Raw genomic sequence first — 26,934 nt, forward strand, 5'->3', positions numbered from 1 at the left:
ATGAGGTTAACTGCAAAAAACACAGCAGCTGAACAAAGGCTCGATGAATCAAAAGGGCAGATTGTATGTGTGAAGAAAATCTCCCAGGATGATTACTTCCCCAACATGAACAAATTCCTCGGTAGAATCTTCAGCGAAAATGAACAGTTACTAATCTTAGATTTGGTATTTCCCTAAAGAATATTTTACTGAGATTCTCTATTGAAAACAATGTCATAAAGTCCTGTATTCAGCCAAATTCTTAGCAGTAGTGAACAGAAAATAGATCAAAAACACATTCTTATTCCCAAAAGTAGACCGTATGTGTGTATGAAGTTGCAAATTGAGGGAAATGGCAGCATCATAATAATTAAAATCTATTTATCAAAAGCCTTGTGTGTGGTCCTGAGCTGGGTGATACTGCCAAGTGAGTTGGGGAAGATCTGTTCTCTGCCCTGTAGATGATGCTTATGCCTCAATATCGGTGAGGTAGACACAAAGGAAAACACCTACACAGGTAGACACAAAGGGGTGATGCTTCCATATTGCAGGAAGAATGCATCCCATGTGGGTGAGACCAGAGGTTCATTCTGCTCTGTAGCCTGTATCATCTGTGTGTGTGTGTGTGTTCATGTGTGTTTGTGTGTGTGTTGGGTCATTAAGTGCAGCTCTGTGGGAGGTTATGACTGACTTTCTAGAAGTAGGACTCAAGGCTAGAGATTTCCCTACTGCAACTTACCCAAATTTCCCCTGCTTTATGCTTGTCTGTGCAACTCTATAAAGACTTCCTGATTCTATTTTTGTATTTTATACATGTTTGGTCTCTTAAAATTCAGTTTTGTTTTCAGATTTCAAGGTTTTTAGTTCATTTTATATTTGTTTTTATTTATCTCGAATCTATATCCCTTGAAGTGCCTCTCTAAATGTTAAAAATTAGGACTGTGTTTCACATGCAGTGGTTAAGAGTATACTCCTCGAAACCGGAATGCCCGTGTTTTAATCTTGGCTCGACTACTTACTATCTGAGTGAGATGTAACAAATTATTGGATTTCTTTGTGCTTCATTTGGACGTTAATAGTACCGACTGCAAGAGATTTTTGTGGAGAGATTAAATGAATTAATATGTGTTCAGTGCTTAGAATAGGGCTCAAAACATAGTGAATAACAGGAGTTATTCATCATATATACTTTATTATGTTGTAGATGACCAGTAATCTCTCCCCTAAGTTTTCATTTTTATAGCCTTGTAGAGTTTTGCATTTCTTCTTTCACACAGTAGAATTTTATTTGCCTTTCTGTATGATAATAATAACAATTCTATGTGGTATACATTTATATAAATAAACACATATTGATTCACTTCTAGCCCATTAATGTTTTCCTACGGACAGTGACTAGAACTATATTTAGTATTCTAGCCATAAGCACATCATATTTTTTTTAAAGATGGAACACCTTCTGCTGTCACATTTAAAATATTCTTTTTGATGAGCCCCAATATTTTTATCTGCAGCAGCCTATTAGCTGATATCTTCACTGACAGTTTTATAATGTTCTTGGATCTTATTTCACACTGTATTATAGAAATCGTTGCCATAAATATATATTACATACTGTATGTATATTTAAATTTTTCCATAACTCTTCTCTCACCTTCGAAACATATCTGTTGCATTTCTGCCCATCACAAAACCTTCAAAAATTACTTGGATCCTATTTACACTGATATTTTTGAGACAAAATCTTCATTTCTTGGGAAAATATGGAGATTTCTTTTTTAGTAAAAAAGAAAGCCGGTGCTAGCACCAAGTTCAGGTAATTGGCCAAATTCTTAATCCTTTATTATTTTAGCTTCGTTTGTTATTTAGCTTCATATTGTGAAAATAACATGGTGTTAGACGTTTATAAAGCATTTTTTCCTCTCTGAAACTATTGGCTATGCACACTTTTCTCATATACAATGTTCTGTTGCAGATTTTGCATTGCCTTACCCCCAGAGGCGAGATTTGTTTCAGGCTTGTTGCTGCTGTTGCATATTTTGCCATCTTGTTGGGAATGGAAGTGAGATCCAGAGCTCTTTGCATTAGTTACATTGTGACATTTCTTTCACATAGAAGCTCTTTATAATGATGGCTCCTCTATAATTCTTGGGTAGAGGTGGGTAAATAGGTGGAACAGGTTCCATCTAACCTACTAACTTGGATCTAGGTTATTTTATTGCAAAAGTGGTGAGCATATGTGGTGGAAGAAATGGAAACTCTCTAGGTCATTCCTGACAATTGACTATCTAATCCTTCTACCCCTTCCACAAATGTGCTCGAGGATGAGAGGCTTGACCCATATACAAATAGCCCATCCCATTTTTAGCCATGATATTAAGTAAAACTCTGCTTCTCTGTAACTTCCAAGAAATTTATCTGTGTTTACCTTCTGTGCTTAGTTTTACCTCAAAAGATAGGGATGCTACTGAACTCTATGTTGAATTGTGAAGTTAAAAAAAAACAAACACTTGAATTTCCTGCTGCCTTTTATATAAAACTGCTCGATATTTAGTTTTTAAGCAACATTTTTAGTTTTCAATGTTTTATTGCCTGTAAATTTTGTAAATAGGATGAAAAAATGAAAGAAGAGTTTGCAACTACACATTTGGATTCTGCTACTTGCTAGGTGTGATGTCAGGGGAGTTACTGCAACTTTCAGAGACTTAGCTGTTTCCTCAGGAAGATGGTTCCATAGTACTTTCCTCATTCATATGATATACCCATACCACTTTTTATCATGGACTATATTTATGTTCAATGGAAAAACAAGTAGCTCATCTTTATCTCTCACAGAGCATCCAGACCTATATGCCTGGCCTCTTTTAGATATTCACTAAGTACTTGTTGAGTAAATGAATGAATTTCATACAGAGGGTGGCCCCAGTAGGTCACCTGTTCAACAAGGGGTATGAATGTACTGTATCTATTCTCTTCAATTTCTCTTTTTGGTATATTTCCAAATATGTCTAGTCCCAATCAATATTGACATGTTAAATCATTACTAGGAACAATTATTAAAGAACTTATATTAGAAAAAGAACCATTATAAGAGTTACTTGGAGTAGTAGAAACAACTCTTTCTGAAAATATTTGCTTGTCAAAAATCTAAAGGTTAGAGGGAAACAGAGGACTCTTACTGTTTTTTAAGTTTTCGATTTTACTTTATGAGCTTCTGACCTTTGAATTTTTGCAATGAAGAGTATTACATTTGTAATAAAGAGTAAATTATAACAAAAATCTCTGGAAATTCCATGTGTTCAGATGGAATCTCCTAAAATACAATACAGTTTAAGGATTAAAATTCTTTATAAATATCCAGATGAAGGTCTAGTATTAGGAATAAGTAGATCTGTGGTTAATGTCTCCCTAAGAGTGTCTTATTTTCTTTAAGTTGGGAAATGGTGGTCATTTGGGTCCGTGTCCTTAATGATCTCAGGGACTCCAATTTAGTGTAAGACTAAGGTGACTTTGCGGAAACAGCTTGGTTGAAGGAGTGAATCACTTACTAGGCCATAAAGAAGTGTTCTAAGTTTTCAAATAATCTTCCAAGTGATTCTTATTTATCTGGCTGGTGAACTAGAGAACTAAAAAGGAGAATACTTTGGACTGGTCTTGAGTAAGACAGGGAACAGGTCAGAATAGAAGAAAACATATTTAATTACTAAGACAGTAGAAAGGAAATATTTTGTAGTTTTGGTTCTTTTTAATTTTAGTTTATATTGTTCCTTAATGTTTAGAAAATTCATTTGAAATATCACATGTTTTAGTTATGCTATGAGGAAGCATAGGAAATAAGATTTTGTTTATGTCTTAAAGGGAGTAATTATAACCTTGAAGATAAGGTGTGGCTTTGAGGATAAATACAGTGAAAAAATCTTGAAAGAAGGGTGGAATTAGTGGGGTAAAGGGACAGAGTCACTGTGGAGCAACTTGTCACCAGCAGTGCTTCTTTTTCTCTTACCTCTTCTTCAGAAAACTGAGGGAGTCCATGTAATATTTTATCTAGGAAAAGTGTTTTAATTACATCAACCTACTGAGTTATCATCAGATCCTATTGGACATTCAATGATATTTCATTTTGAATCATTCATGAAGGCGAGATCTGAGTCAAAATTTCCTTCTGGCCTTATATTTCAACATGGTAGGCTTTGGTTGTCATTCATTTATTAGAAAATATTTACTCAATTCCTATTTTATTCTAGTCAATATGTTCAGCTCAATGATACATCTAATATGCTACCTTCTAGGGGTCTCCAATCCCTTAACTAGGTTCCCCTTGTCAGTCTTTTCTGAGTTTGTTTCCTATTCCATCTGTCTTGGATTCCATATGTCATTATTTTAGTCTTTCTTGCAAATATCCTCAACTTATTTTTGTTGTTGTCTCCCTAAGTTTGTATCCTCACCAAACCTCAATCCTGTGTTTTTCACTTCTCTGAAAGAGCTTTGCTGCTTGAAAACTAGTTTACCTGTGCAGATTTGATGCCACTATAACTTAAAAATCTCCAGTTTCTGTGGGGCACTGAACACTTTTGTTCCTTGAGTTGTTTTTTTTCACCTTCTCTGCTAGGACGACGGCAAACCATTTCCATTCTCCTTAAAGCTTTAGTCTTCCAGATGTATACTGTCTGAGCATCTCCCACCTAGCAGAGAAAATTGGAAGCTCCGTAACTGGCTACCTTTCTTATCCAGAAGAGATAAGAAAGATCAAGGATTTAAAATTAGTTTCATTTTCAGATTCTGCCACCTACTGGGTCAACTTAATTGTCCTAAGGCTCAGTTCTGTCATCTGAAATTCCTCTGTCCTTTCCTCCCCCGAATTTTCCTTTCCTCCTTACTTTTTCTCTTCTCTCCTCCTTCCAACATTCTAGCTTCTTCTCTTCCTCTTATGGAGGAGGACATATTAAAGTTAATCCCTTCATTTCAACTCTAGTTTCCGTCTTTTCTACCCTTTCAGGGACCTTGCTTTGTCCCTTTTCTTCTCTCTTCAACACCTCTATTAACTCCTTTCACAAAGCATTTAAATATGTGTAAGTCTGTTCTTCCTAAAAGCAACATAAACTTTTCTTAGTCAGACCCCTATGCACTTTCCCAGTGGTCACTGCATTTATCTCCTTCTTCTTCTTACTATTGAATTGTATCTCCTGACTGTCTCCCTTTGATGGTAGAGAACATTTCTGGCATGCTTATTGTATGTAGACCCTGGACGAAGCACCTCTCATTCCTCCTCAACTCACAGCAATCTGGCTGCTGCTGACATCCTCCCACTGAACCTGCTTTACCGATGCCTGGAGGGATCTGGGTCGCAAATACAATGGTCTGGTCTTAATAGCAACCTTGTTTATAGTTTCAGTAGTAGGCCTATTGGTGCTCCCTTCTTTTAATACAGCTTTTATTTCTCGTTATCAATGAAACCACTCTGTCCAACTTTTTCTTTCACCTTCTGGTCATTTTTACTCTGACTGCTTTTTTGGGGATTCCATTCCTATGTCTACTTAGTCAATACTGTTGTTTCTCAGTTCTATCTCAGTCCTCTTATTTTCTCAGTCTCTGCTCTTTCTCTTAATGATTCCCACCACTTTCAGGGCTGTGCTTTTTTCCTTCCATTTTATCTTTTGGATTCTGACCCATAGGGCCAATGCTTGCTGGATGCCTTCAGATGATACAGTTATCGTAGATTCCATGTATTCAGAACAGAACCCAGCAACTCCACTCTCAGGTCTCCTCCTCATTCTGGGTTCCCTAGTCAGAAACCTGCCTGGCACCTTTGACCCTCTGTCTCTTGCACCTCCTATATCAAGTCCGTCACCGAACTGCCAAATCTACCTCCCAAATATATCTGTAGAATGCTCATTTTCTCCCCCACAGTGGTTACTGTAGTCAGATCAACATCATCTCTACCCCACATTGCCCAAGTGGATATTGGGGCTATAAGTAGTTCCTTGTTTTATAGCTGCAATGATCCTGAATTCTAGAAGGACACCTAAGTATAGTCTTGGCACCTAAGGAACCACAATACTTAGGTTAAACTAATCATTGCCTTTTGGTGTGGAGAAAAAAGTATACAAATGAAGAGTTAATGGTACCGAGAATTATTTTACAAAGCACTAAGTAAGATCTCTAAGAGGAGGCTAAGCATTTACCAGTTGTGATGAAGAAGACAATTATGAGTTATTTTAAACAGATTTAAAATTTAGTAAGGGATCTACTTTCACTGGGAATTTGAGAAAATTAGCCATCTTTGAATGAAGTGGCTACAGGAAATTGTCCAGGGGGTTAATTTTGAGCTGTGACCAGAACAGCAGATAACTGTTTCCCTGGGACAAACTAGATAATCGGTAAGAGCCTAGGAAAGAAGAAAACAGTGTGGGTCAGAGGAATGATAAAACTAGTTTTGCATGGATGGAGATAAAGTTTGTGCATAAAAGTGGCTAGCTGTGGAGTCTGCAGGGATTGGCGAGACCGGCCTTTGCAGGGTCTCAGAGAATACTAATTTGAATTTTTCCTGAAGGTGATGCAAAATTGTGGAAGTATCCCAAGCAGAGAAATTATAAGACCAAAATTGTGATTTAAAGAAGCACCATGGGCAGTAGTCTGGAGGATGGGGAGAAGTAGAGAACGGAGGGAAGACAGTTTCATGTAACCATTCTGGTAATCCAGGTGACACAGATAGGAAATGGAAGCACTCATTTTTAAATGGTGAATTCATTGAACAGAATTACCACAACGTATTTAACTCTTCCCACTTCAGTGTGTGCTGCTTTCAAGTTTTTGTTATAACAAAGGTGGCATTGGACATGCATACAACTTTATATATTTTGTATTATAGTCTTAGAACAAATTGCCAGAAGTAGAACTAGTAGTTAACAGGTATGGATATTTTTAGATTAGTCGATGTAAGTTTGTGATGTGTTCTTTGACGTATCTCTTCTGTAAATATTTTGAATACATTTTCCTCCCTTTTTCTTTGAAGAGCACACATTAAGGAAACTGAAGGCATATTCATATTCTTTTACATTTGGTAATCATTGATCTTTTTTACCATTATTTCTAACAGAGGTTAAAACTTGATGAGATTTTTTTGGCTTGCTTTCTTTGTCATGCACCCCTATCATTAATGAAATCAGAGTGTTTGGGAAATGCATTAATGATTATACCTCAGACTACACCAGTATACAGAGGTCAAAACAAAAGTTTTTAAAGTATCGATAGTAAAAAGGTAGCTGTTAGTGAAAATTAAAATCAAATGAATAAAATCAGTGATATTTAGAATCTAAATAACACCAGTTAATGCATTGAAGGGAAACTTATTAGGTCAAATTAGGGTCTAAATTTAATGGTTGGCAGGATCCCTTTAGGTGAAACCTCTTTTAGTTAATTTGATCAAGGCACTGAGTTGAAATGCAAAATGACAAACTTATATTAAACCATAAAACAACTTTCAAAAGAAACAATGTGAAGAGAAAAACATGAATAATGAAAATTCTTGTGATATGAAACATTCTTTAAGGCCAATCCCATGTATGAGCAAATGAGTCATCTAATGGAATGATAGCAGAAACATTTCTGAAGCAGGAAAAGCTTCTCTGTTGGAAATGTCAAATCAAGTCAGGATCAACCTGTTGTAGTAGAATTTGGGATTGTCTAAATTAAGCATGAATTAGATTTGCATATTTATGCCATGCGATCAAAATGAAATTGCCTATCTGTACTTATGCTTGTGGTTCTTCCAACCTGGTTTACTTCACCTCTATCTTCAGCTTAAGTGTCCCTTCTTCTTTTTAAGCTTGGTCTAGTTTCCCTGGCTGTCTAAAGACAGTTTATAAAATACTCTGCCTGTTTAATAATAGCAGTACCACAGAGTCTGAGCATGAGTATATCGGTCACAGTACCCTCTCTGAGAACCCTCAGACTGCTTGATATACCCTAACCCCTCTGAGAGGTTCTCCTAGTTTATTGTTCAGAATCTAGAGCTGTTCAGATAAGGGATTAGTGCCTGACTTAGTAAGAGCCATCTCCCTTGAGTCGGGGGGGGGGCCCATGTGGTAACCTAGAATGAGGTATCTTCCCAACAGAGATCCCCAGTAATGCATGGTGCATAGGTAATAATAATCAGGATTAACATCTGTTTAGTACTTACTATACATCAGGCACTGCTTGTCCAACATAATGGTGCAACCAGGTGATTTGTAAATTGGAAATATATTATTGAATGCGTGATAAATGGTGAAAAGTTTCTAAACTAGTTGGTAAGCAGGTGTTGACAAGAGTCCCTTAAGGCTCCTCTCAACCCTCTTTTTCTTTTTTAATATATTTATTTATTTATTTAGTTGACAGAGAGAGACACAGCGAGAGAGGGAACACAAGCAGGGGGAGTTGGGAGAGGGAGAAGCCATCGAAGCCGGGCTCGATCCCAGGACCCTAGAATCATGACCTGAGCTGATGAAAGACAATTAACGACTGAGTCACCCACGCGTCCCAACCCTCTTAACTTCCATAGTTATCCTACTAATTCTCTTGGGCATTTGGACCTTTCCATGATCCATCAACTAAAGAGTTAACATCTGGCCCTGTAGGGGTTCTCTAGAGCCCTGCCCTGGCTTCCCAGCACCCCAACAATGACACAGGGGTATTCTGATGGTATTCATTCAAGATGCATTAAGTACTTGAACTCTTGAGCCAATTGCCTGGGTTCAAATCTTAGCTCCACCAATGATGAGAAATGTGATTTTTGAGCTAATTAGTCTTTTTTGACTCAGTTGTCCTCATATCTCAGATGAAGAGATAATATATTTATCTCAAGGGGTTGTTTTTGAGACTAAATGAATTCATACATGCAAAGTATTTAGAAGAGAGGTGACATATAGTAGATAAAACAAAAGCATTTTTTAATTTCATCAGCTATCATAAGAGTTAAGTGTTTTGAGCATCATCTCTCAGTACCACATTAGATACCAGTGCTCGGGAAAAGATTCGTGGCCACTGCTGCTGTTCTCGTGCCGGGGCCTGTAGAAAGGCTGCATATTCTTTTTTTTTTTTTTAAAGATTTTTTATTTATTTATTTGACAGAGACACAGCGAGAGAGGAAACACAAGCAGGGGGGGGGGTTGGGAGAGGGAGAAGCAGGCTTCCCGCAGAGCAGGGACCCCGACGACTTGGGGCTCGATCCCAGGACCTCGGGATCATAACCTGAGCCCAAGGCAGACACTTAATGACTGAGCCACCCAGGCGCCCCAAAAGGCTGCATATTCTGAACTGCATTCAAGTCTTTTTGAGACCTGGCTGTGTGGAAGTTGAGAAACTTTCTTTTCTTCTTTATTCCCTACCTTATACCTTAAATTAATTGCCAACATTAAAAAAATCATTAAATTTCACACAAAAATCCAGACTTCTGGCATTCGTTGGAAATTTGGAGAACTGGCAATACCGGGTCCATGTTTTGTCATGGCAGCGATAGGCTGGAGCCAAGTGGGGACTTCTTCCCAGAAAGAGGTCTCAGCTCTGGTGGTTACTCTCCAGCCCTCTGTGTCTCTTTGTTATCTGTCTGGTATTTGAGTTTGCTATCTCTGAACTAGGGTGACCCTAAACTATGTCCCTTTCTTTACAACATGGAAGCCTTAAACTTCTATAACAACATTTGATTGCCTGTACTAAATTATAAGACTGTTTATGAAAGATACCATGTTTTATTTGGTTTATTTCTTTGACTTTGCCTTACCATAGGAGGTTGCCCATAGTCCTCACTGTCTGGATAGATGAAGTTTAAGCTGGTAGTGACTTAAGATGGTTTTAAGCCTTATACAGAGAAGAGTTATAAAAAATATGCAAATGAAAAGAATATACAATTGAGGAAGTTGAGTCAACACATTTTTACGAGTCATACAGATAATATTATATAACAGAAGTGAAATTTACTCCAGTTCAACTGTCTGGCTATAATGATGTGGGAAGCTCCTCAAATAATTCCCATTCTTCCTTGGCAGTCATATGACCTTGAACAAATCACTTAACCCCTGTGGACCTATATCTGCTTTGGCAAAATGTAGGTAATAATAAATGTTCCCTTGATGTTGTTGTATTAAATGAAATATAAAATATTGCCTGGTTATGAAAATACTTGTAAAATGTGAATATACTTGCTGGGTATATTTATATTTATAGCAGAGTTTACAGATGAAAATAACAAGTCTTCAGAAGAACTTGCTACTTAGTGGAAAAGTCAAAATTAGAACCCAAACTTCATGAATCTTGGCTAGTTGGCTTTTTTACTGAAACATTATCATATTGTAACCAAATACAATTGAAAGATTTAGGAGAATAAAAACATTCTACCGGAGGCAGGGTAAGCCAGGGATCCAATAAATTAGGTTCAGCTGTTAGAGCTATGTCTATACTTTGATCATCCTTGTATATAAAAAAAAAATTCAAAGGACTGAGCTAAATGTATTCTTCATTTGAAAAAAAATTCTTTGGAGCATCTATTATGGAGTCAGAGGCATGTATTATGACTTAGTTCTTGGAACTTTATTGATGAAAATCTCAGGTTAGTAACTAGGTGAATTGTCTTGGTTTTTTCTTAAACTTTCCCTTTTGATCTGGTCTATATGAAAGCAGGTGAATGTTATTAAAATGAACTTTCTCTAAACTCAAATCTCTGGCATTTAAAAAGTAGAATGGCATTTTGGAAATTGGAAGACCTGTTTGTAACCTGCATCTCTCATTCACTATTGTGGTCTTGGGCAAGTTATTCTGGGTCTCACTTTTTTCATTTGTAAAATGGAGATTCTATTACCTTGAGGTTTATGCTGAGAAATGTGCCTGACAAAATGCTCACTTTTAGCACATTGTTATTCAATTGCAGGTTAGAGTTTAAAGCTGAAAGAAATCTTAAAGTCTATCTCATTTGATTCCTTTAATCTGTATGTGAGGGGATCCCCAATGGGTAAAACGAACACAAATGTTAGTCTGTTCAATTTCCTTTTGTATTTATATACCTGACCAAGTATTTCATTTCTAAACAAGACTTCTCCTTTTTTTTGTTTTTTTATTATTATATTATGTTAATCACCATACATTACATCATTAGTTTTTGTTGTAGTGTTCCATGATTCATTGTTTGCGTATAATACCCAGTGCTCCATGCAAAACGTATCCTCTTTAATACCCATCACCAGGCTAACCCATCCCCCCAGCCCCCTCCCCTCTAGAACCCTCAGTTTGTTTTTCAGAGTCCATAGTCTCTCATGGTTAGTCTCCCCCTCCGATTCCCCCCTTCATTCTTCCCCTCCTGCTATCTTCTTCTTTTTTTTTTTAACATATCCTTTTTTTTTTTTTTAAGATTTATTTATTTATCTGAGAGAGAGAGAGAGTGCACGAGTGCGTGCAAGCAGGGGGAGGGGCGGAGGGAGAGAATCTTCAAGCAGACTCCCCGCTGAGCCCAATGCTGAGCTCGGTCTCAGGACCCATGAGACCCAAGCCAAAACCAAGACTCAGAATCTTAACTGACTGCGCCAGCCAGGTACCCCTAAACAAGACTTCTTAATAAAGCTAGGGTCATGTATTTATAAAAACACTTATCAAAAATGCAATTACATAATGTGTATTTCTGGCAATGTAATTTTAGAAATGGTGAATATGTACAATAAGGCTAGTATATCACTGTCAGAATTCTATCGGAAGTGTATTGGAAAAATATTTAAATAAAATAATAAACTGCTAGAAAAAAATAAACTACTATATCTCACAATAAGTATTACATCATCCAAATACAAAATTATCTGGAGTAAAAGGGAACAAAATTTTCTAAGATGTGAAATTTTAAAATGAAAAAAAAAGATTTTATCTTACAAAATATATCTTTTTAAACATAGTAACAATAATAACAATGTGTCATAATTACATATAAATACAAGTTAAATTATTTTTTCTTCTTTTAGCTTTTGGAGGCGGAATTGATATTGACAAATGGGTACAGCTGTTCCCAGCAACCACTCTGGACACATACTTAGAATTGCTCCAAGATATGGAGCCTTTCAGAATCTGCTCTTCAAAAAGACAATAGCTCAAAATGTTAGACTATAGTTTTTCACCCTGCCCCTGCCCCTTTCTTCTCCCTTCAAACTATAATGAGGGTTTGTAAAAAACCTAAAGATATCGATGTCAGCTTTTTTATTTTTATTTTTCTTCAGTGTTAGCTTTTGTGTCCTGGGATGGCAGGGGTGATTCCACCCACTCTTGGTACAGAGATGCCTGAGCTCTTCACCCCTCGGCCCCTGCTTCACTGCCCACCTCCTTGCTGGGAATAGTCCTCGGCAGGTCTATCAAGGAATTCTGTCAAGGATTAGAACTAGATTGTACAAGTTAGGTTATTTTGTTTGAAAATATTTTTTAGATTTTCCCAAGCTATAAAACTGTTTGAGTATAACACTTGTTTTACACATACAAAAAAATAGTATTTTGTGAATGCAACTGCTTTTTTGAAGTAAAGTAAATATTGATGCAATAAGGATGAGGGTGAGAAAAAAGAATAAAATCGAATTCTTCAGCTACTTGTAGTTTTGGTCAGAAGGTTAGAGATTCTAAAAAAGATGGAAATCATAAAAAGAGGACGTTGAAGTCAAATTGGGTTTGGTAAAATATTTTTAGGAATGGATAATATAAAATATCCCAGAGTAAAAAATAAAGATAGAAATCTTCACTAGTTGGACAAGATCTTAATTTATTTAATGACACTCCCATACCACATATAAAAGGAACACAGAATATCCTGACTGTAAGCAGAATATTGGGCTTCTTAATTTTGAATTATTCAAGAGCATGTGGAAGTGACAAAATTTACCTCATTATCAAAGTCTCTTATATTCCCTTGAAAACTTAGCTCTCCAATTGTCATACTTTCTTGACATCCAAATTTAGTTGCATGCAAGATCTGTTATTTGGCTTTTTGTCTATGAATTATTACAGGATACGAGAGATGAAGGTAATGAGACTGAAGCCAGCAGGATGAGTAAATTAAGAAGAACAAGAAAGAAAGTCACAAAACAGCATGTTTTCTCAACTGAAGTAGGAGAAACGGATATATCCAACTCAAAAGGTATCTTAGCTACTTTGATCCCTCAGGAATATGATGTCAGTGACAATCTCTATTTGGTTCTCCTTTTTATAAAATTTTTCTTTTCATCTAAGGGAGAAGCAAAAACAAAGAACTAAAATTTATTTCTACATAGGCAACACAGAAGATAGCAAATGTAAAGGTTTAACGTAAATATATAAAATTAACCATTCAAAATATTCAGAATTGAAAAGGAGCAGAACTAGGATGGTAGTGAGGGAAAAAAGAAAGAACACAACAGAAGGAACATATATGTAAGAAGGGAATCCTATTTCTTCTCTGAGACCAAGTGTAAAGATCATTACTAAGGATTTGGGAGACAACAGTAAAGATGTGGAACAAGTTTTCATATCACTTGCTGGAATTCCAAATAGACTCAGTAGATCTGAAACAGTGCTGGAACTAGGAGTTAATCAAACAAGAGACTCAGTCCAGGAACAGTGGTGTTCCAAGGCAGGGGCAGTAGGAATGGCCAGTGCATGGTAACAGTAAAAAGCAATCAGAGTTTAAGTTTTCTACGGACAACATACCCCTTTATGGCCCACAACCAGGGCAGGCCATTCTCATTGCCCTTCATTTGGTATGGCATTGCCTGGGAATAAATTATCTTCTCAAAGATTCCTCTCCATATCATGTTAAAAGACAGTTGAAAACAAAGGCAGTGTGTTTTAACATTTTTTTCTTTATTTATTAAAGAAAGGATCAGAAACCAAATGGTGTGCCACAAGTTGGGGGATGTGAGCAAACCAGTTGTGGGACCTGGCTCGGCAGACTCTCATCTGCAACAAGATGACAAGGACTCCGAGAATCAGACAGCAGTGATAAAACCATCACCCCTCCAAACATCAGCCAGTGCTCCTTGTCGTGAATTTAACACAAACTCCAACCATACTGGTAAGGACTCCGAAACAAACTGACATATGATTCTAGCCACCAATCCCAAATTTGTATTTGAATTAAAGATAATGTGGCATTGACTGAGGAATGTTAGTCTGGGAGTCAGAAGAATTTATACACCTATCATTTATAAAAGACTTTATAGTTTTCTTTAACCACTAGGCTGCCCGTCTAGAAAATGGAGGGGTTGCAATATATGATCTTTCTGGTCTTTTCTAAAAGTGAATTTTCTTATTCTCAGTTTCTGGCTTATCAATAGTGATATAACTATTTTGGCCTATCAGAGTATTGGTTAAAAATCTTTGGGATCCAAGTTAAGCGCAAACTAGTTAAAATGAGGTATTTATTCCATAAGGGAATCTGTGAAGACAGGGTTGAACAAACAAGGTTTGGAAAGGTAGAAATAGAGCAGGGTGTGAAGTTAGAAGGCCACTGTCCACCAGGCTACCCTCACTACTGACACCAATTGCAAGTTAGGGAATTCCCCAAGACTAACCCTGGTTTTGATAATTTGCTATAAGGATTCACAGAACTCACTGAGAACTATTATATTCAAGGTTATGGTTTATTACTGTGAAAGAATACAGATGAAAAGCAGCCAAGGGAAGAGACTCAGTGGGGAGAGTGCAGGAAAGTTCTAAGCATGGAGCTTCCATTTGTCTTCTCCCAGCGGAGTCATGGACAGCACCACTCTTTTGGCAATGATATGTGAAAATATGCATGGAATTTTGACAACCATGGGAAGCTCACCTGAGACTTGGTGTCCAGAATTTTTGGGGGGGGCTCCAAAGTGGGGCTTCATGTGGCTGACCTCAGTCTCCAACTTCTCTGGGAGTCAAGCTGATACAACATGACTCAAAGCTCCCAGGATAAGTGACATTATTAGATTTTCTAATGTGGCCCAGAAGCCCCAGAAGCCACAAAGACACTCTTGTCATGCAGGACATTCCAGATTATCCTCCAGGAGCCAAGGATAAAGAGGTCTCCTTTGGCAAGGTTAAATCCTTTATGACACACAGGGCTTAAGGAAGAACTAGAGCCTGGAAGTGAATGCTGTCAGGATTCCATACATATTCATTTTCTATTGCCAGCATAATGAATTACTACAAACTTAGTAACTTAAAAGAACACAGTTCGTTATCTTTTAGTTCTATATGCCAGAAGTCTGGGCTGTGTCCTCCGGTTTCTCTGATTCAGATTTTGCAAGGTTGAAGTCAAGGTCTTGGCCATCTGGATTCTTATCCAGAGATTCTAGGGAGTGCGTTCAGATTGTTGGGAAAATCCAGTTCCTTGGGGTTATAGGATTGAGGTGTCTGTTTCCTTGCTGACTGTCCACTGGGGTGGCCCATAGCTCCTGGAAGCCTCTCTCTGGTCTGGTGTCTCAGGACCAAGACAATCCCTCAAATACTTATGTTTGGAACCTCTCGAAATTCTCCTCCTTCCACACCTCTTTTCTGCTTACAGCTGGAGGAAGTTCACTGCTTTTAAGAACTCTGGATAAACCAAGACAATATCCTTATTTTAAGGTTTATAGCTTTACTTGCATTGGCAGAGTCCTTTTGGGCCTGCAGTTTAACATATTCTGCAGGTTTCAGGATTTAGGATGTGAACTTCTTTGTGGGCAGTTCTATCATGGCATTTCTCATCTCTGCATTTTTCTGTGCGTTGGCTTTGTGAATTTCTCTGTGAAATGAAGATGAGCACCGACAGCCTAGCGTCAGGCACTATCAGTCCAAATGCCACAGGGGCCAAGTAAATAATACAAATGACTGAGATGGGCTGGTGTAAGGAAACGGTCAGTGAGGCTGGCTTGTGAGAGACTAGCACAGAGGGGCGCCTGGGTGGCTCAGTTGGTTAAGCGACTGCCTTCGGCTCAGGTCATGATCCTGGAGTCCCTGGATCAAGTCCCGCATCGGGCTCCCTGCTCAGTGGGGAGTCTGCTTCTCCCTCTGACCCTCCCCCCTCTCATGTGCTCGCTCTCTCTCATTCTCTCTCTCTCAAATAAATAAATAAAATCTTAAAAAAAAAAAAAGAGAGAGAAACTAGCACAGAGTTTGACAAATTGTGGCCCACAGGCCAAATTCAGCCTGCTGGCCGTTTTTGGTAAATAAAGTTTACGTATTGTCTATGACTGCTTTTGTGTTACAATGGCACAGTTGAGAAGTTGCAGCAGGTACCATATGGCTTACAAAGCTGCAAATATTTACTATCTGGCCCTTTATAGAAAACATTTGCCAATCCTGGATTAGAGGATATATGCCCCATTTCAGGCCACCTCAGAGCTCTAGCCAGTGGTTGCTATGGAGAAATAACCACCCAGTGTTACCAAATTTAGTGTCTTCAAGAGAAGCTTGAACTCAAGATTTTTGTACAAAATTTTCAGATATGTAGGTGTTGACTATTTTAAAAGTTTCCAAACACTGGGACAACTAGTAAGGAGACATCTGCTGGCCGCATTGGTTCTTTGTAGTTTGTGGCCCTTGTTTTATATACTCTTGAATGTACTTTTCCCTTTTTGAGTTGGTATTTCTGAAAACTCAATGTCTATTCAATCTGCCTTTTATAAGTGACCATGGCTTGTCACACACAGACAACATTTCTCCAAGGCCTTCTAGTTGCTATAGAGCTTTGAGGTTTTATTTTAATTTTTCTTTTTTTTTAGTGTTTTCTTATTTTTTTCCCCTAAATACTCACAGCAGGAAAACTTCCTCTGTAAAAGCAGATTGATTTAATTTATTAGTCCTCTGAGGGGATGGGAAAGGAGAACACCTCCCAGGAACCATACTGTAAGAAAAACAAATGAGTCCCCGAACTAGCAATTATCTGCCTGCTATTCATCATGTGCATCTGGGAAAGTCTGACCAAAAGGTTTAATTGTAACTAACAAGTATGATTTATTTGAAGAAAAGAAATTCAGACAATGATTCAGTAAGATTAGTTGATTATTTGAAAATTAAATTAGATGGGATAGAGTTCTCATATTTGATGAAAGAATTAAACTTTCAAATGAATAAAATGATGCTTAAGATACTTACTGAAATATGTGATGCCAATTTCTACTTGTTAATTAGACAAGGTCAAATCACCCAAGGTGTATTAATTAATTAATTTACTCACACACCCCATTATTAAGGGAATAGTCATTGAGCGTCTGTGATATGGTTCTATGGCTGCAGGTACTGGGGATATAGCTGCAAGTAGAGCTGAGCCCCTTTTCTCCTGGAACTGATATGTGAGTGGGGAAGGAAGAAAGTAAGCACGTGATTCTACAATACGGTGGGTGGTGATGAGGACTCTGAAGAAAATGGAAATGGGATGATATATTATTATGGGCTGAATTGTGTCTCCCCCAAATTCACAGGTGGCTGGAGTCCTATCCCCTCATCCCTCACATGGTGGCTGTATGTGGAGATAGGGTTTTAAAAGAAGTAATTAATGTTAAATGAGGTCTATAGGGTAGGCCCTAGTCCAACATGACTCGTGTTGTTGTATGAAGAGAAGATTAGAACACACAAACAGAGGGAAGATCATGTTACAAGCCAATGAGAGAGGCTCTCAGAAGAGACCAACACTGTTGACACTTTGACCTTAGACTTCTACCCTCTGGCACTGTAAGAAGATAAATTCCTGTGTAAGCCACCTGGTCTGTGGTATTTGTTATGGCAGCTCTAGCAAACTAATACTTACTGTCCAGCCATAGTGCAACTCGGCGATCTTCAAGTGAATCAGGGGTTAGACATGTCTACGTTGTGATCAAGTCTCATAGAATTAATACTCCAGGTGATTATGTTTATTTATTTTCAGCACTTTTAACCATGGCAAAGTATTCTGCCTTTGCATTCAATGGCATATGTATTGTCTATAGTTCTCCCATTCAATAATAAAAGCTCTATCGGGGCAGGGCTTTTTCTGGCTTCTTCCTAGAGATATGTCCCATATAAATAGTACATGGTCACTAAACAACCTATCTTGAGTGGATACATATTTTTTTTTATTTTAAAAGAATGCATATTTATTGTAGAAACATTAGAAGATACAGATAAGGCAAAGAACTAATAAGATTGTCTGTGATCATATTACTGGTGAGCCCATGACCTTGCTCCTTTAGTAGGAGATGCCTACTGATTTTTTTATGTTTTTTATGTTTTTAAAATATTTATAGCTTGTTTGTAATTCCATATTATTTTTGGAATACTGCTTGTCTGAAATTTTCCATATTTTAAAATGCTATTAATTTTATTTTCTGCAAGGAGAATTGTTCAACTTGGGCAGAACACCCAATTCTTCAGGATAGGTTGGGAAGACAGCAACTGCTAATTTAGCATGAAACATTTTAATTGCTACAGCTTAATTGTTTGTGTTAAATGGAAGGTAGTTATAAAGCCTCAGGAGTCTCAGAGTAGCCAAATGTATCAGTGACAGGACATTATCTCTAATATGTCTGTATAGGTGGAACCAGTAATTTGTTTTCCTCATGCTTCATGTACTTAAAAACTACTTAATCTGTGTTTTTAAACTGTCAATCTTTATGCTTATTTTTAAAGCCAATTATATCTCAAAAAAGGATATTCAGGTATCACTTTAAAATTATAGGTGCTCAACATCGGTGATGTGACAGATTGATGGGTATTCAGATTCAGACATGATCATGGTACCATTACCAGGGGTAGAGTAATTGTGTTCACTTTATGTGTTTAAGAAGCACTTATATGGTGCTTAATGTCTGCTAGGAACTGTTACATAACTTGCTTAATCATCACAACAAGCCTGTGAAGTGGATAATATTGTATCAATGAGAAAGCCCAGGCTCAGAGAAGTAAGAAAGTGTTTAAGGCACAGGCAGGATTCTGAGGGAGGCAGATGGTGTCAGTGTTTGTGTTGAATCTCTATGGTCTGAAAGTTTGGACGGTAGCTAACATTTGTGATACGTACTACGTGCCTGACCTTTTTATATGCTTTGGATATATTCATTCATTTTATGGTAATGAGTCACCCACTGGGAGTTAAGAGGTCTGGTTTGTAGCTTCAGTTTTGGCAATGAACTGAGAGTGATTTGGACTACCTCATTGTACCTCTCTAGGACTCAAGCCAGCAAGTCGGTTGGATTAGGTGATTTATTGCCAAACTCTCTTCTAGCTTTGAAGTTGTAGAATTTGCAGTCTATCTTAAATATATATATTTAGGTTTCTGGTTTTAAAAATTGGGTAATCAGTCTAGACTTTTCATCTCTTACACTCTCATCCTTGAAAAACAATTTTATTTGCTCATTTATACCCATATTAAGGTTTAAATTTGACAGAGACATGTAGATGTCTTAGATTCAGATGCCATTATAAAGCCCTTTTGGCAAACAAAACAAAAAACAAAAAATGCAAATCCGCAGAAGATAAACAAAAACCAAACAATTTTGCCTTTAATCATACAGGAACTTTTAATTTAGGTATTATCAGTTAGTTCAAGAAGCTCAGGCTTTTTGATGATAGTCCTCTGGATACAGACTTGTATGGTGCCTAAGCTATCAAGTCATGCAAACGTATCCTAACTTCCACAAGCAAAGGCATTTTCTGTTAAGTACGTACATATGATATTGCTCTATGCTTATTCAAATAATGTTAACTTACCCTCAGCCCCAAGTGCTAAACAATCTCTTAGGCTGTTTAGAGACCACGTTCTTGGGAATATGGTAAAAGCAGAGTAAGAAAGGTAAGATCTCCAACTGTAGGTCAATGACATGAGTATATGATAATTTTGTTAACAATCATGATGCCTAAGTCACTACTCTGTAGCGTCCGTTTGTTTTTCAGTTCATCATGATCTAATGACTTAGGGCCATCTTCTGTTCTACAGATAACACCAGGGACGGCACTCAAATTCCGACCACACCTTATCTCTCCTCTAGAATGAAGCACATTAAACAAGAGATGTCCAAAAATCACCTTCAGTTTGTGCGATTTGAAGCAACGGACCTCCATGGTGTGTCCAGATCTAAGAGTATCCCTGCGCAGTTTTTCCAAGTGAGTTTTACAGGTAGAGTTATGATTGAATGTAATTTCGTGACCATGAGCAAGCAAATGGTCCTTACTACTCTTTCTTATTTTCTTGTAATCTATACAGTAATTAAAGCTGAAAACCAATAATTTAGTTTTTTCCCTTGTCCCTCCCCAAACACATTATTGCTGTGTAAGGAGCTGAACATATACTTTCAGGGCCCAAATAGCAATTCCTTTACCCAACAGAAATACAAAACTAATTAAGACTGGTAATTTTAGACTTTCGGCCTTGAATAATTTCCCTCCATAGAATTATCTTTTCTCTCTTACTGCAGTTATGGAGATTATATTTTGTTTGACATGAGAAAATTGCAACAGAAGACCCAAGAGCAAATATAAAATGAAAAAAAAAAAGATTAAATAGAAAGAATTTGCTAGATAAAAAGCATATCCATTTCAGGTTCTAATTCTGATAAGAAAATACTCTATTGTTGTTGGATGACTTAATAAATATCATTAAGTTCTTGAAAATAGTGATATCAAGAAATATTGTATTTTTGGATATGTTTTGAGACTTTCTGAGATTTTTTTCAGTTTATGTCATGTATTTGTTTTAATGAAGGATTTATTGTGTCAATGAAACATTTCTTAGAAGGAAGGGACATCTGTTAGTATTATATATGAAAGTACCAAAGTTAAGCAACCTCTAAGTTTATTTTTAAGGTGTATCTTACTTTTATCACTTTAGTATCCAATTGTAATTTTCTCATTTGCTCTATGTTGGGAAGAACTGGGCATCTTCAAAAATACTTTTTAAAAGAATTCCAACAGGTTCAAATTTGTTTCTTAAAAATGCTCAACTTCACTCATCATCAGGGAAATGCAAATCAAAATGACAATGAGATCTCACCTCACACCAGTCAGAATGGCTGGTATCAAAAAGACAAGAAATAACAAGTGTTGGCAAGGATGTGGAGAAAAGGGAACCCTTGTGTACTGTTGATGGGAATGTAAATTGGTGTAAGCACTGTGGAAAATCACAGTATGGAGGTTCCTCAAAAAATTAGAAGTAGAAATACCATACCATCCAGTAATTCCATTACTGGGTATTTACCCTTCAGAAATGAAAACATCAATTTGGAAAGATATATGCACCCCTATGTTTATGGCAGCATTAAGCTAAGATATGGAAGCAGCCCAAGTGTCCATTGATAAATGAATAGCTAAAGAAGATGTGGTATACATATACAATGGAATATGTCTCAGCCATAAAAAGGATGAGATCTTGCCATTTGTGACAACATGGATGGAGCTAGAGGGTATTAGGTTAAGTGAAATAAGTCAGACAGAGAAAGACAAATACTATATGATTTCACTTACATGTGTAATCTAACAAAACAAATGAACAAACAAACTGAAACAGACTCATGAATGCAGAGAACAAACTGATAGTTTCCAGAGGGTAAGGGGTAGGGGATGGGTGAAATAGGTGAAGGCAATTAAGAGGTACAAAACTTCCAGTTATAATTAAGTCATGGGGACGAAGAGTACAGCAAAGGGAATATAGTCAATAATATTGCAATAACATTGTATGGTGATAGATGGTGACTACACTTATCTTGGTGAGCACAGCATAATGTGTACAATTGTCGAATCACTATGTTGTACACCTGAAACTGATATAACATTGTATGTCAACTATACTTAATAATAATAGTGAAAAAAAAAAAAAGAAACAACCCCCCCCAAATTTGTCTCTTAAGAAATCCTTTAGACCTGCCTGCAGACATTGTTTTCTCTTCATCCAGGCAAGAATACATGTTGGTTAATTTTGATAAGAAAATGTGAAATTTACTGTGAACAGGCCGAGAATCTAATTTATCTGAATTTCTTTCAATCAGTAAGAAAACACAACTGGCACTTCAGGCACTTGCCGGAGACCTCAATATAAAACTGTTTGCTATTCAGTTTTTGCCAAACCCTCATCATTTATTCCACTAATGGCATCTCAAAAGCTACATATTTAGAATATTATTTTAGTTCCTTAAAGAAATTCTTTTATGAAAATATAATTTAATATGCTCCCTACACTTGCTGGGGATTGATATAATTGACATAAAAAGAAAATGTCTGCATTGGTTTTTTTTTTTTAATACTATTGAAAATACTTTCCATTATCTCATTCAATGTCCAATACATTAGAATCAATTTTTTTCTTCTGGAGTTTATACAGGGAAGAAGTTTGTCTATTATAAGAATTTTAATATAACTTATCATACTTCCTCTCAATTGCTGTATTTATTTTTAGCCTTAGTTTGCTAATACAAATTCACTTTCTCATTTCATTACCTAGTCATTGTTTTATTCTTATTTAATGATCACATAGTATCTATTTATTTTTTAACAAAACACTTTAAATTCATTTTGGAACTTGTGAAGGTATAAGTAATAGTGAATATTTACATCATGAGTATTTGTAATTTAAAATTAATTCATTTTGGAAAATTTATTGCAAATGGACATAAAAAATAAGTTCAGCTGTGCAAAACAATATAAACAACATGTGTCTGATATAAATACAATTCTGTGTGGGGAACTCATTAAACAAAGAATGGAGTCCATGATTTAAATTTGCCTATAACTTAGTGAAAAGTAATTTCAATCTTTCTAAAGTAATTTTTAAACCTTTTGCTATTTGTGGAAAATAAAATGTCAATTTAAAAATTATAGTTAGACCATGAAGGGGGATATAGGAGGTAATATAATCCATATGATTCATTTATAGATGAGTGAAATGAGGCCCGGAAAAGTTAAGGAAAGCTTTCTTAAAATTATACAGGCAATTAGAGGCAGATCTGGGATGTCCAGCTGTGATTCTTCACTTCCAGTTCCAGTCTCCTCCTTCCCCGCTCCTCCTCCTTCTTTTCCCTTTTTTACTGCACCTACAGCCTCCAGCTCAGCTTTTTTTTCTTTTTTTTAAGATTTTATTTTTAAGTAATCTCTACAGCCAACGTGTGGCTCAAATCCACAACCCCAAGATCAAGAGTTGCATGATCCACCGACTGAGCCATCTAGGCTCACCCAGTTCAGCTTTTATAATTCTTTTTATTTTTATTTGAGCTAAGCATTCTTCCTTACTAAAGAAACAATATTGATTTTTTAAAAATAAGCCACCTACTAAGAATAGAGGAAAAGACTGTTATGCAATTGGAAAAGGCCAAATGGGAAAACTCTGATGATGATGGTATCTACTTTTTAAAGAAAACTTATCATATGCCTGGCACTGTGCTAAATGCTTTACAAACATTAGCTGATTAAACCTTACAACTAACTTACACTGTCTCTGTTCTAGTAAAAGACTAGTTTTTTACATTTAAATTATATGCAGATAATGTGGATTCTTTCTCTCTTTGATCTAATCAAAACATGATATATTGCAATAGAATTTATAACTAATTCTTTGGTGGCCTTTACTGTGGTCCAAATTTCCATTATCATAGAGATTTGAGCTATTTTGCAAGAGTTTTTATTGAATCCCTGGTGGTCTATATTAGAGTATGAAGTTGTCCTAGTGCTTTATATTTATAAACATACTTTAAGATCATTTGTTGTCATGAGCAAGACATGTTTATGTACATTTATGTATTTCCCACCACTAATAAAGAGTCATTTGAATTCAGAATGTCCAAAAAAGAAGAAAGAAAATGACAGTGTTAAAAAAGAGTGCTCAGAAAAATAGAGATTAAATAGTCTGAAGAATGAAGTGTGACTTTTTCCTATTCTTTAAATTTGTGAAGGCCTAGCGGAATGAAATGGTAACAAGTTGTTCCCTATTGTTCACAACCAGGTGAATACAAACACAAATTTCAATTGCAGGAACTCTTGGAAGTGTCATGAATAAAATACATTACCCTTCATTTTAGGAATATACAGAGCTAACATACAGATTTTCAAACTAAAAAATTGAAAAGTAGGGAAATAACATTATTTCTTATAGTAAAAATTCACATGAAAGGATTTCATACTAAAGTACTCAAAAATTCCACAATGCCTCTGTGTGTATGTGTGTGTGTGTGTGTGTGTGTGTGTGTGTGTGTATACAGGTCTTTGAGGGAATTGAAAAAATTAAGCGGGTACTGAAGAGTGCTTGACTTTCTGAACTTTACTACCAGCAAAAGCAGATTTGGATCAGCCAAGTCAAATGGCATTTGAAAGTATATGGATAGATGGTGGCAAGTGAGGGAGGCAATGGCTTGCAGTCCAAGGAGAAGAGTGACCAGTGTGGTCTCTGTTAGCATCAGCCCCTCTTTGGGAGCTATGCTCTTTGGGATTGGAGGTAATAGAAGAAACAATTTGGCTTACAGAATGTTAGTATGTTTTATTAACCTCATGATACACACTGACATCATGGGAACCAAACCTTATAGCTAGCAATTCCCCTATTATTAATGTAACCTTCAACCCACAAAGCCTTGTTATATTGCTATGACACAATTTCTAGAAACTGTTTTACGTATCTGCTCAACTTGATAACCTCATCATGTCCCTGTTGTCTGGCATATAGCAAAAGTTAAATAAATGACCAAGTCCACTGACACCAAGAGGTCTATGACTAGAAAGTGCCTTAGCAACCTTCTAGTCTAACACTTTTGTTTCACAAACTGGGAGGCCGATGCACTTACCAGTGATTTGCCTAACTTTGCACAAGTGGCGAATGAAAGACTTGGGCCTAGAAGTCAGATTTGGTGACACCCAGTGGGTGGCTGACCTGAAGGCGATATCACGTTTTGGAACTATAGCTTTGGAGAGATAGGTCCACACTCACAGGCAAAGTTTCTGGGACTGGGAGGCTATGATGTATTCATTCTGAGTGGGTTGTAAAAGTGGATGCAGAGAGGATTGCAGCTGTCAGCAGACCAGGCTCCTCGTTAGGATGACTGTCCTGTGTGTCCTAGGCCTGGCCACCGTCAGGTCTCTGGGAAGGGCTGAGGATTCTCAGTTAACTATAGGGATTACAATAGAATAAGCTAAAATAAAACCTTATCTGAGATACTAGCAACTATGCCATAAAATAAAAAGTACTTTAAAAAGGACTAGGTTATGATCATTTCAAGTAATTTCACAAGGCTTTACTTTTGTCATTTGCTATAAAGACATTTTCTTTATCATTGTATCTTTTATTTATGACTGCTATATTCAGACCCCAAAGCATATAAAGCCTTGAAGGCTAAACATATTAAGAGTTGTTTATAACAGTAACTCAGGGGTTTATTTTAAAGTATTTTAAATTTGGGGGCCCCTGGGTGGCTCAGTCCGGTAAGCCGCCAACTCTTGATTTTGGCTCAGGTCATGATCTCAGGGCTGTGGGATCAAGCCTGCGTGAGGGCTCCATGCTCAGCAGGCAGTCTGCTTGAGGATTCTCTGTCTCCCTCTCCCTCTGCCCTGCCCTCCAGAGTCTCTCTGCCTCTCTCTCTCTCAAATAAATAAATATATCTTAAAAAATAAAATATTTAAAATTTATTTGATATTAAGCTAGTGTTAATCAACATATGTTAAAGACTTCTTTTTCCCTCATTAGCAATGTGTCCCCCCCTCCACCCCACCCTTTCGTTTGCTTTCAAGTGTCAAAACCTGATTGCTCTGTCCTTCAATTTCTTTAGGAAAAAGTGATCCATGGCGTTTGCATGCCCCGAGGTTATCTTGAACTGATACCGAATCCTAAGGATGAGGAAGTGGATCACATAAGGGCAACATGTTTTAATAGTGACATCGTCCTGATGCCTGAGCTCTCAACCTTCCGGGTCTTGCCGTGGGCTGAAAGAACTGCCAGAGTAATATGCGACACATTCACTGTGACTGGGGAGCCTCTTTTGACTTCCCCACGGTACATTGCCAAGAGCCAGCTGAGCCAGCTACAGGACTCTGGCTTTTCCCTGCTCTCTGCCTTCATCTATGATTTTTGCATTTTTGCTGTGCCCGAAATTATCAATTCAAAGACCATCTCTTTTCCTGCTTCAACATTGCTAAATAATCATGACCAACCTTTCATACAGGAACTCGTTGATGGCTTGTATCACACTGGAGCCAATGTCGAGAGTTTTTCCTCCTCTACCAGGCCCGGTCAGATGGAAATCTGTTTTTTGCCCGAATTTGGCATCAATGCGGCTGATAATGCATTCACCCTCAGAACAGGTGTCAAAGAAGTTGCGAGGAAATATAATTACATCGCCAGCTTTTTCATCGAGACTGGATTCTGCAATTCAGGAATTTTGTCTCACAGTCTCTGGGATGTCGGGGGGGAAGAAAAATATGTTCTGCATCAATTCCGGAGTTGAGGAGCTCACGATCACTGGGAAAAAATGGTTGGCAGGGCTCTTGAAGCACTCTGCTGCCCTCAGCTGCCTGATGGCTCCCGCTGTTAGCTGCCGAAAGCGTTATTCCAAGGAGAGTAAAGACCTCAAGGATAGTGTGCCTACAACGTGGGGATACAATGATAACAGCTGTGCTTTTAATATCAAGTGTCATGGTGAGAAAGGCACCCGGATAGAAAATAAACTGGGCTCAGCGACTGCAAATCCATACCTGGTGCTGGCGGCGACCGTTGCTGCAGGCTTGGATGGACTTCAAAGCAGTGATGGTGTCCTGGCCGGTCCGGATGGCAGCACAGACTTCTATCAGGCCAAATCTTCCGAGATCCCTTTGAAACTGGAAGATGCTCTTGTGGCCCTGGAGGAAGATCAGTGTCTGAGACAGGCCCTGGGGGAAACTTTTATTCGCTATTTTGTTGCCATGAAAAAATATGAGTTGGAAAATGAAGAAACAGATGCTGAGAGAAATAAATTCTTAGAATATTTTATTTAGACTAGAACCCTTAACTATTCTTTCGGAGATGTGGTTTTTTTTTAAGTAGCTGATCTC

At 37.3% G+C, this 26,934-nt stretch overlaps 1 protein-coding gene across 1 annotated transcript; it reads left to right on the forward strand.

Annotated features, from left to right (window-relative positions):
• Positions 1–26,877, forward strand: LGSN (lengsin, lens protein with glutamine synthetase domain). Its single transcript, XM_044917216.1, is given in 7 exon segments — positions 1–121; positions 11,955–11,986; positions 12,934–13,111; positions 13,826–14,023; positions 19,874–20,040; positions 25,677–26,309; positions 26,311–26,877. Coding segments are annotated over 7 exon segments (1,896 nt in total).
• The last annotated feature ends 57 nt before the right edge of the window (positions 26,878–26,934 follow it).

This window comes from Neomonachus schauinslandi, chromosome 8 (genome assembly GCF_002201575.2).
Source record: "Neomonachus schauinslandi chromosome 8, ASM220157v2, whole genome shotgun sequence".
In the NCBI taxonomy this organism is placed as follows: Eukaryota; Metazoa; Chordata; class Mammalia; order Carnivora; family Phocidae; genus Neomonachus; species Neomonachus schauinslandi.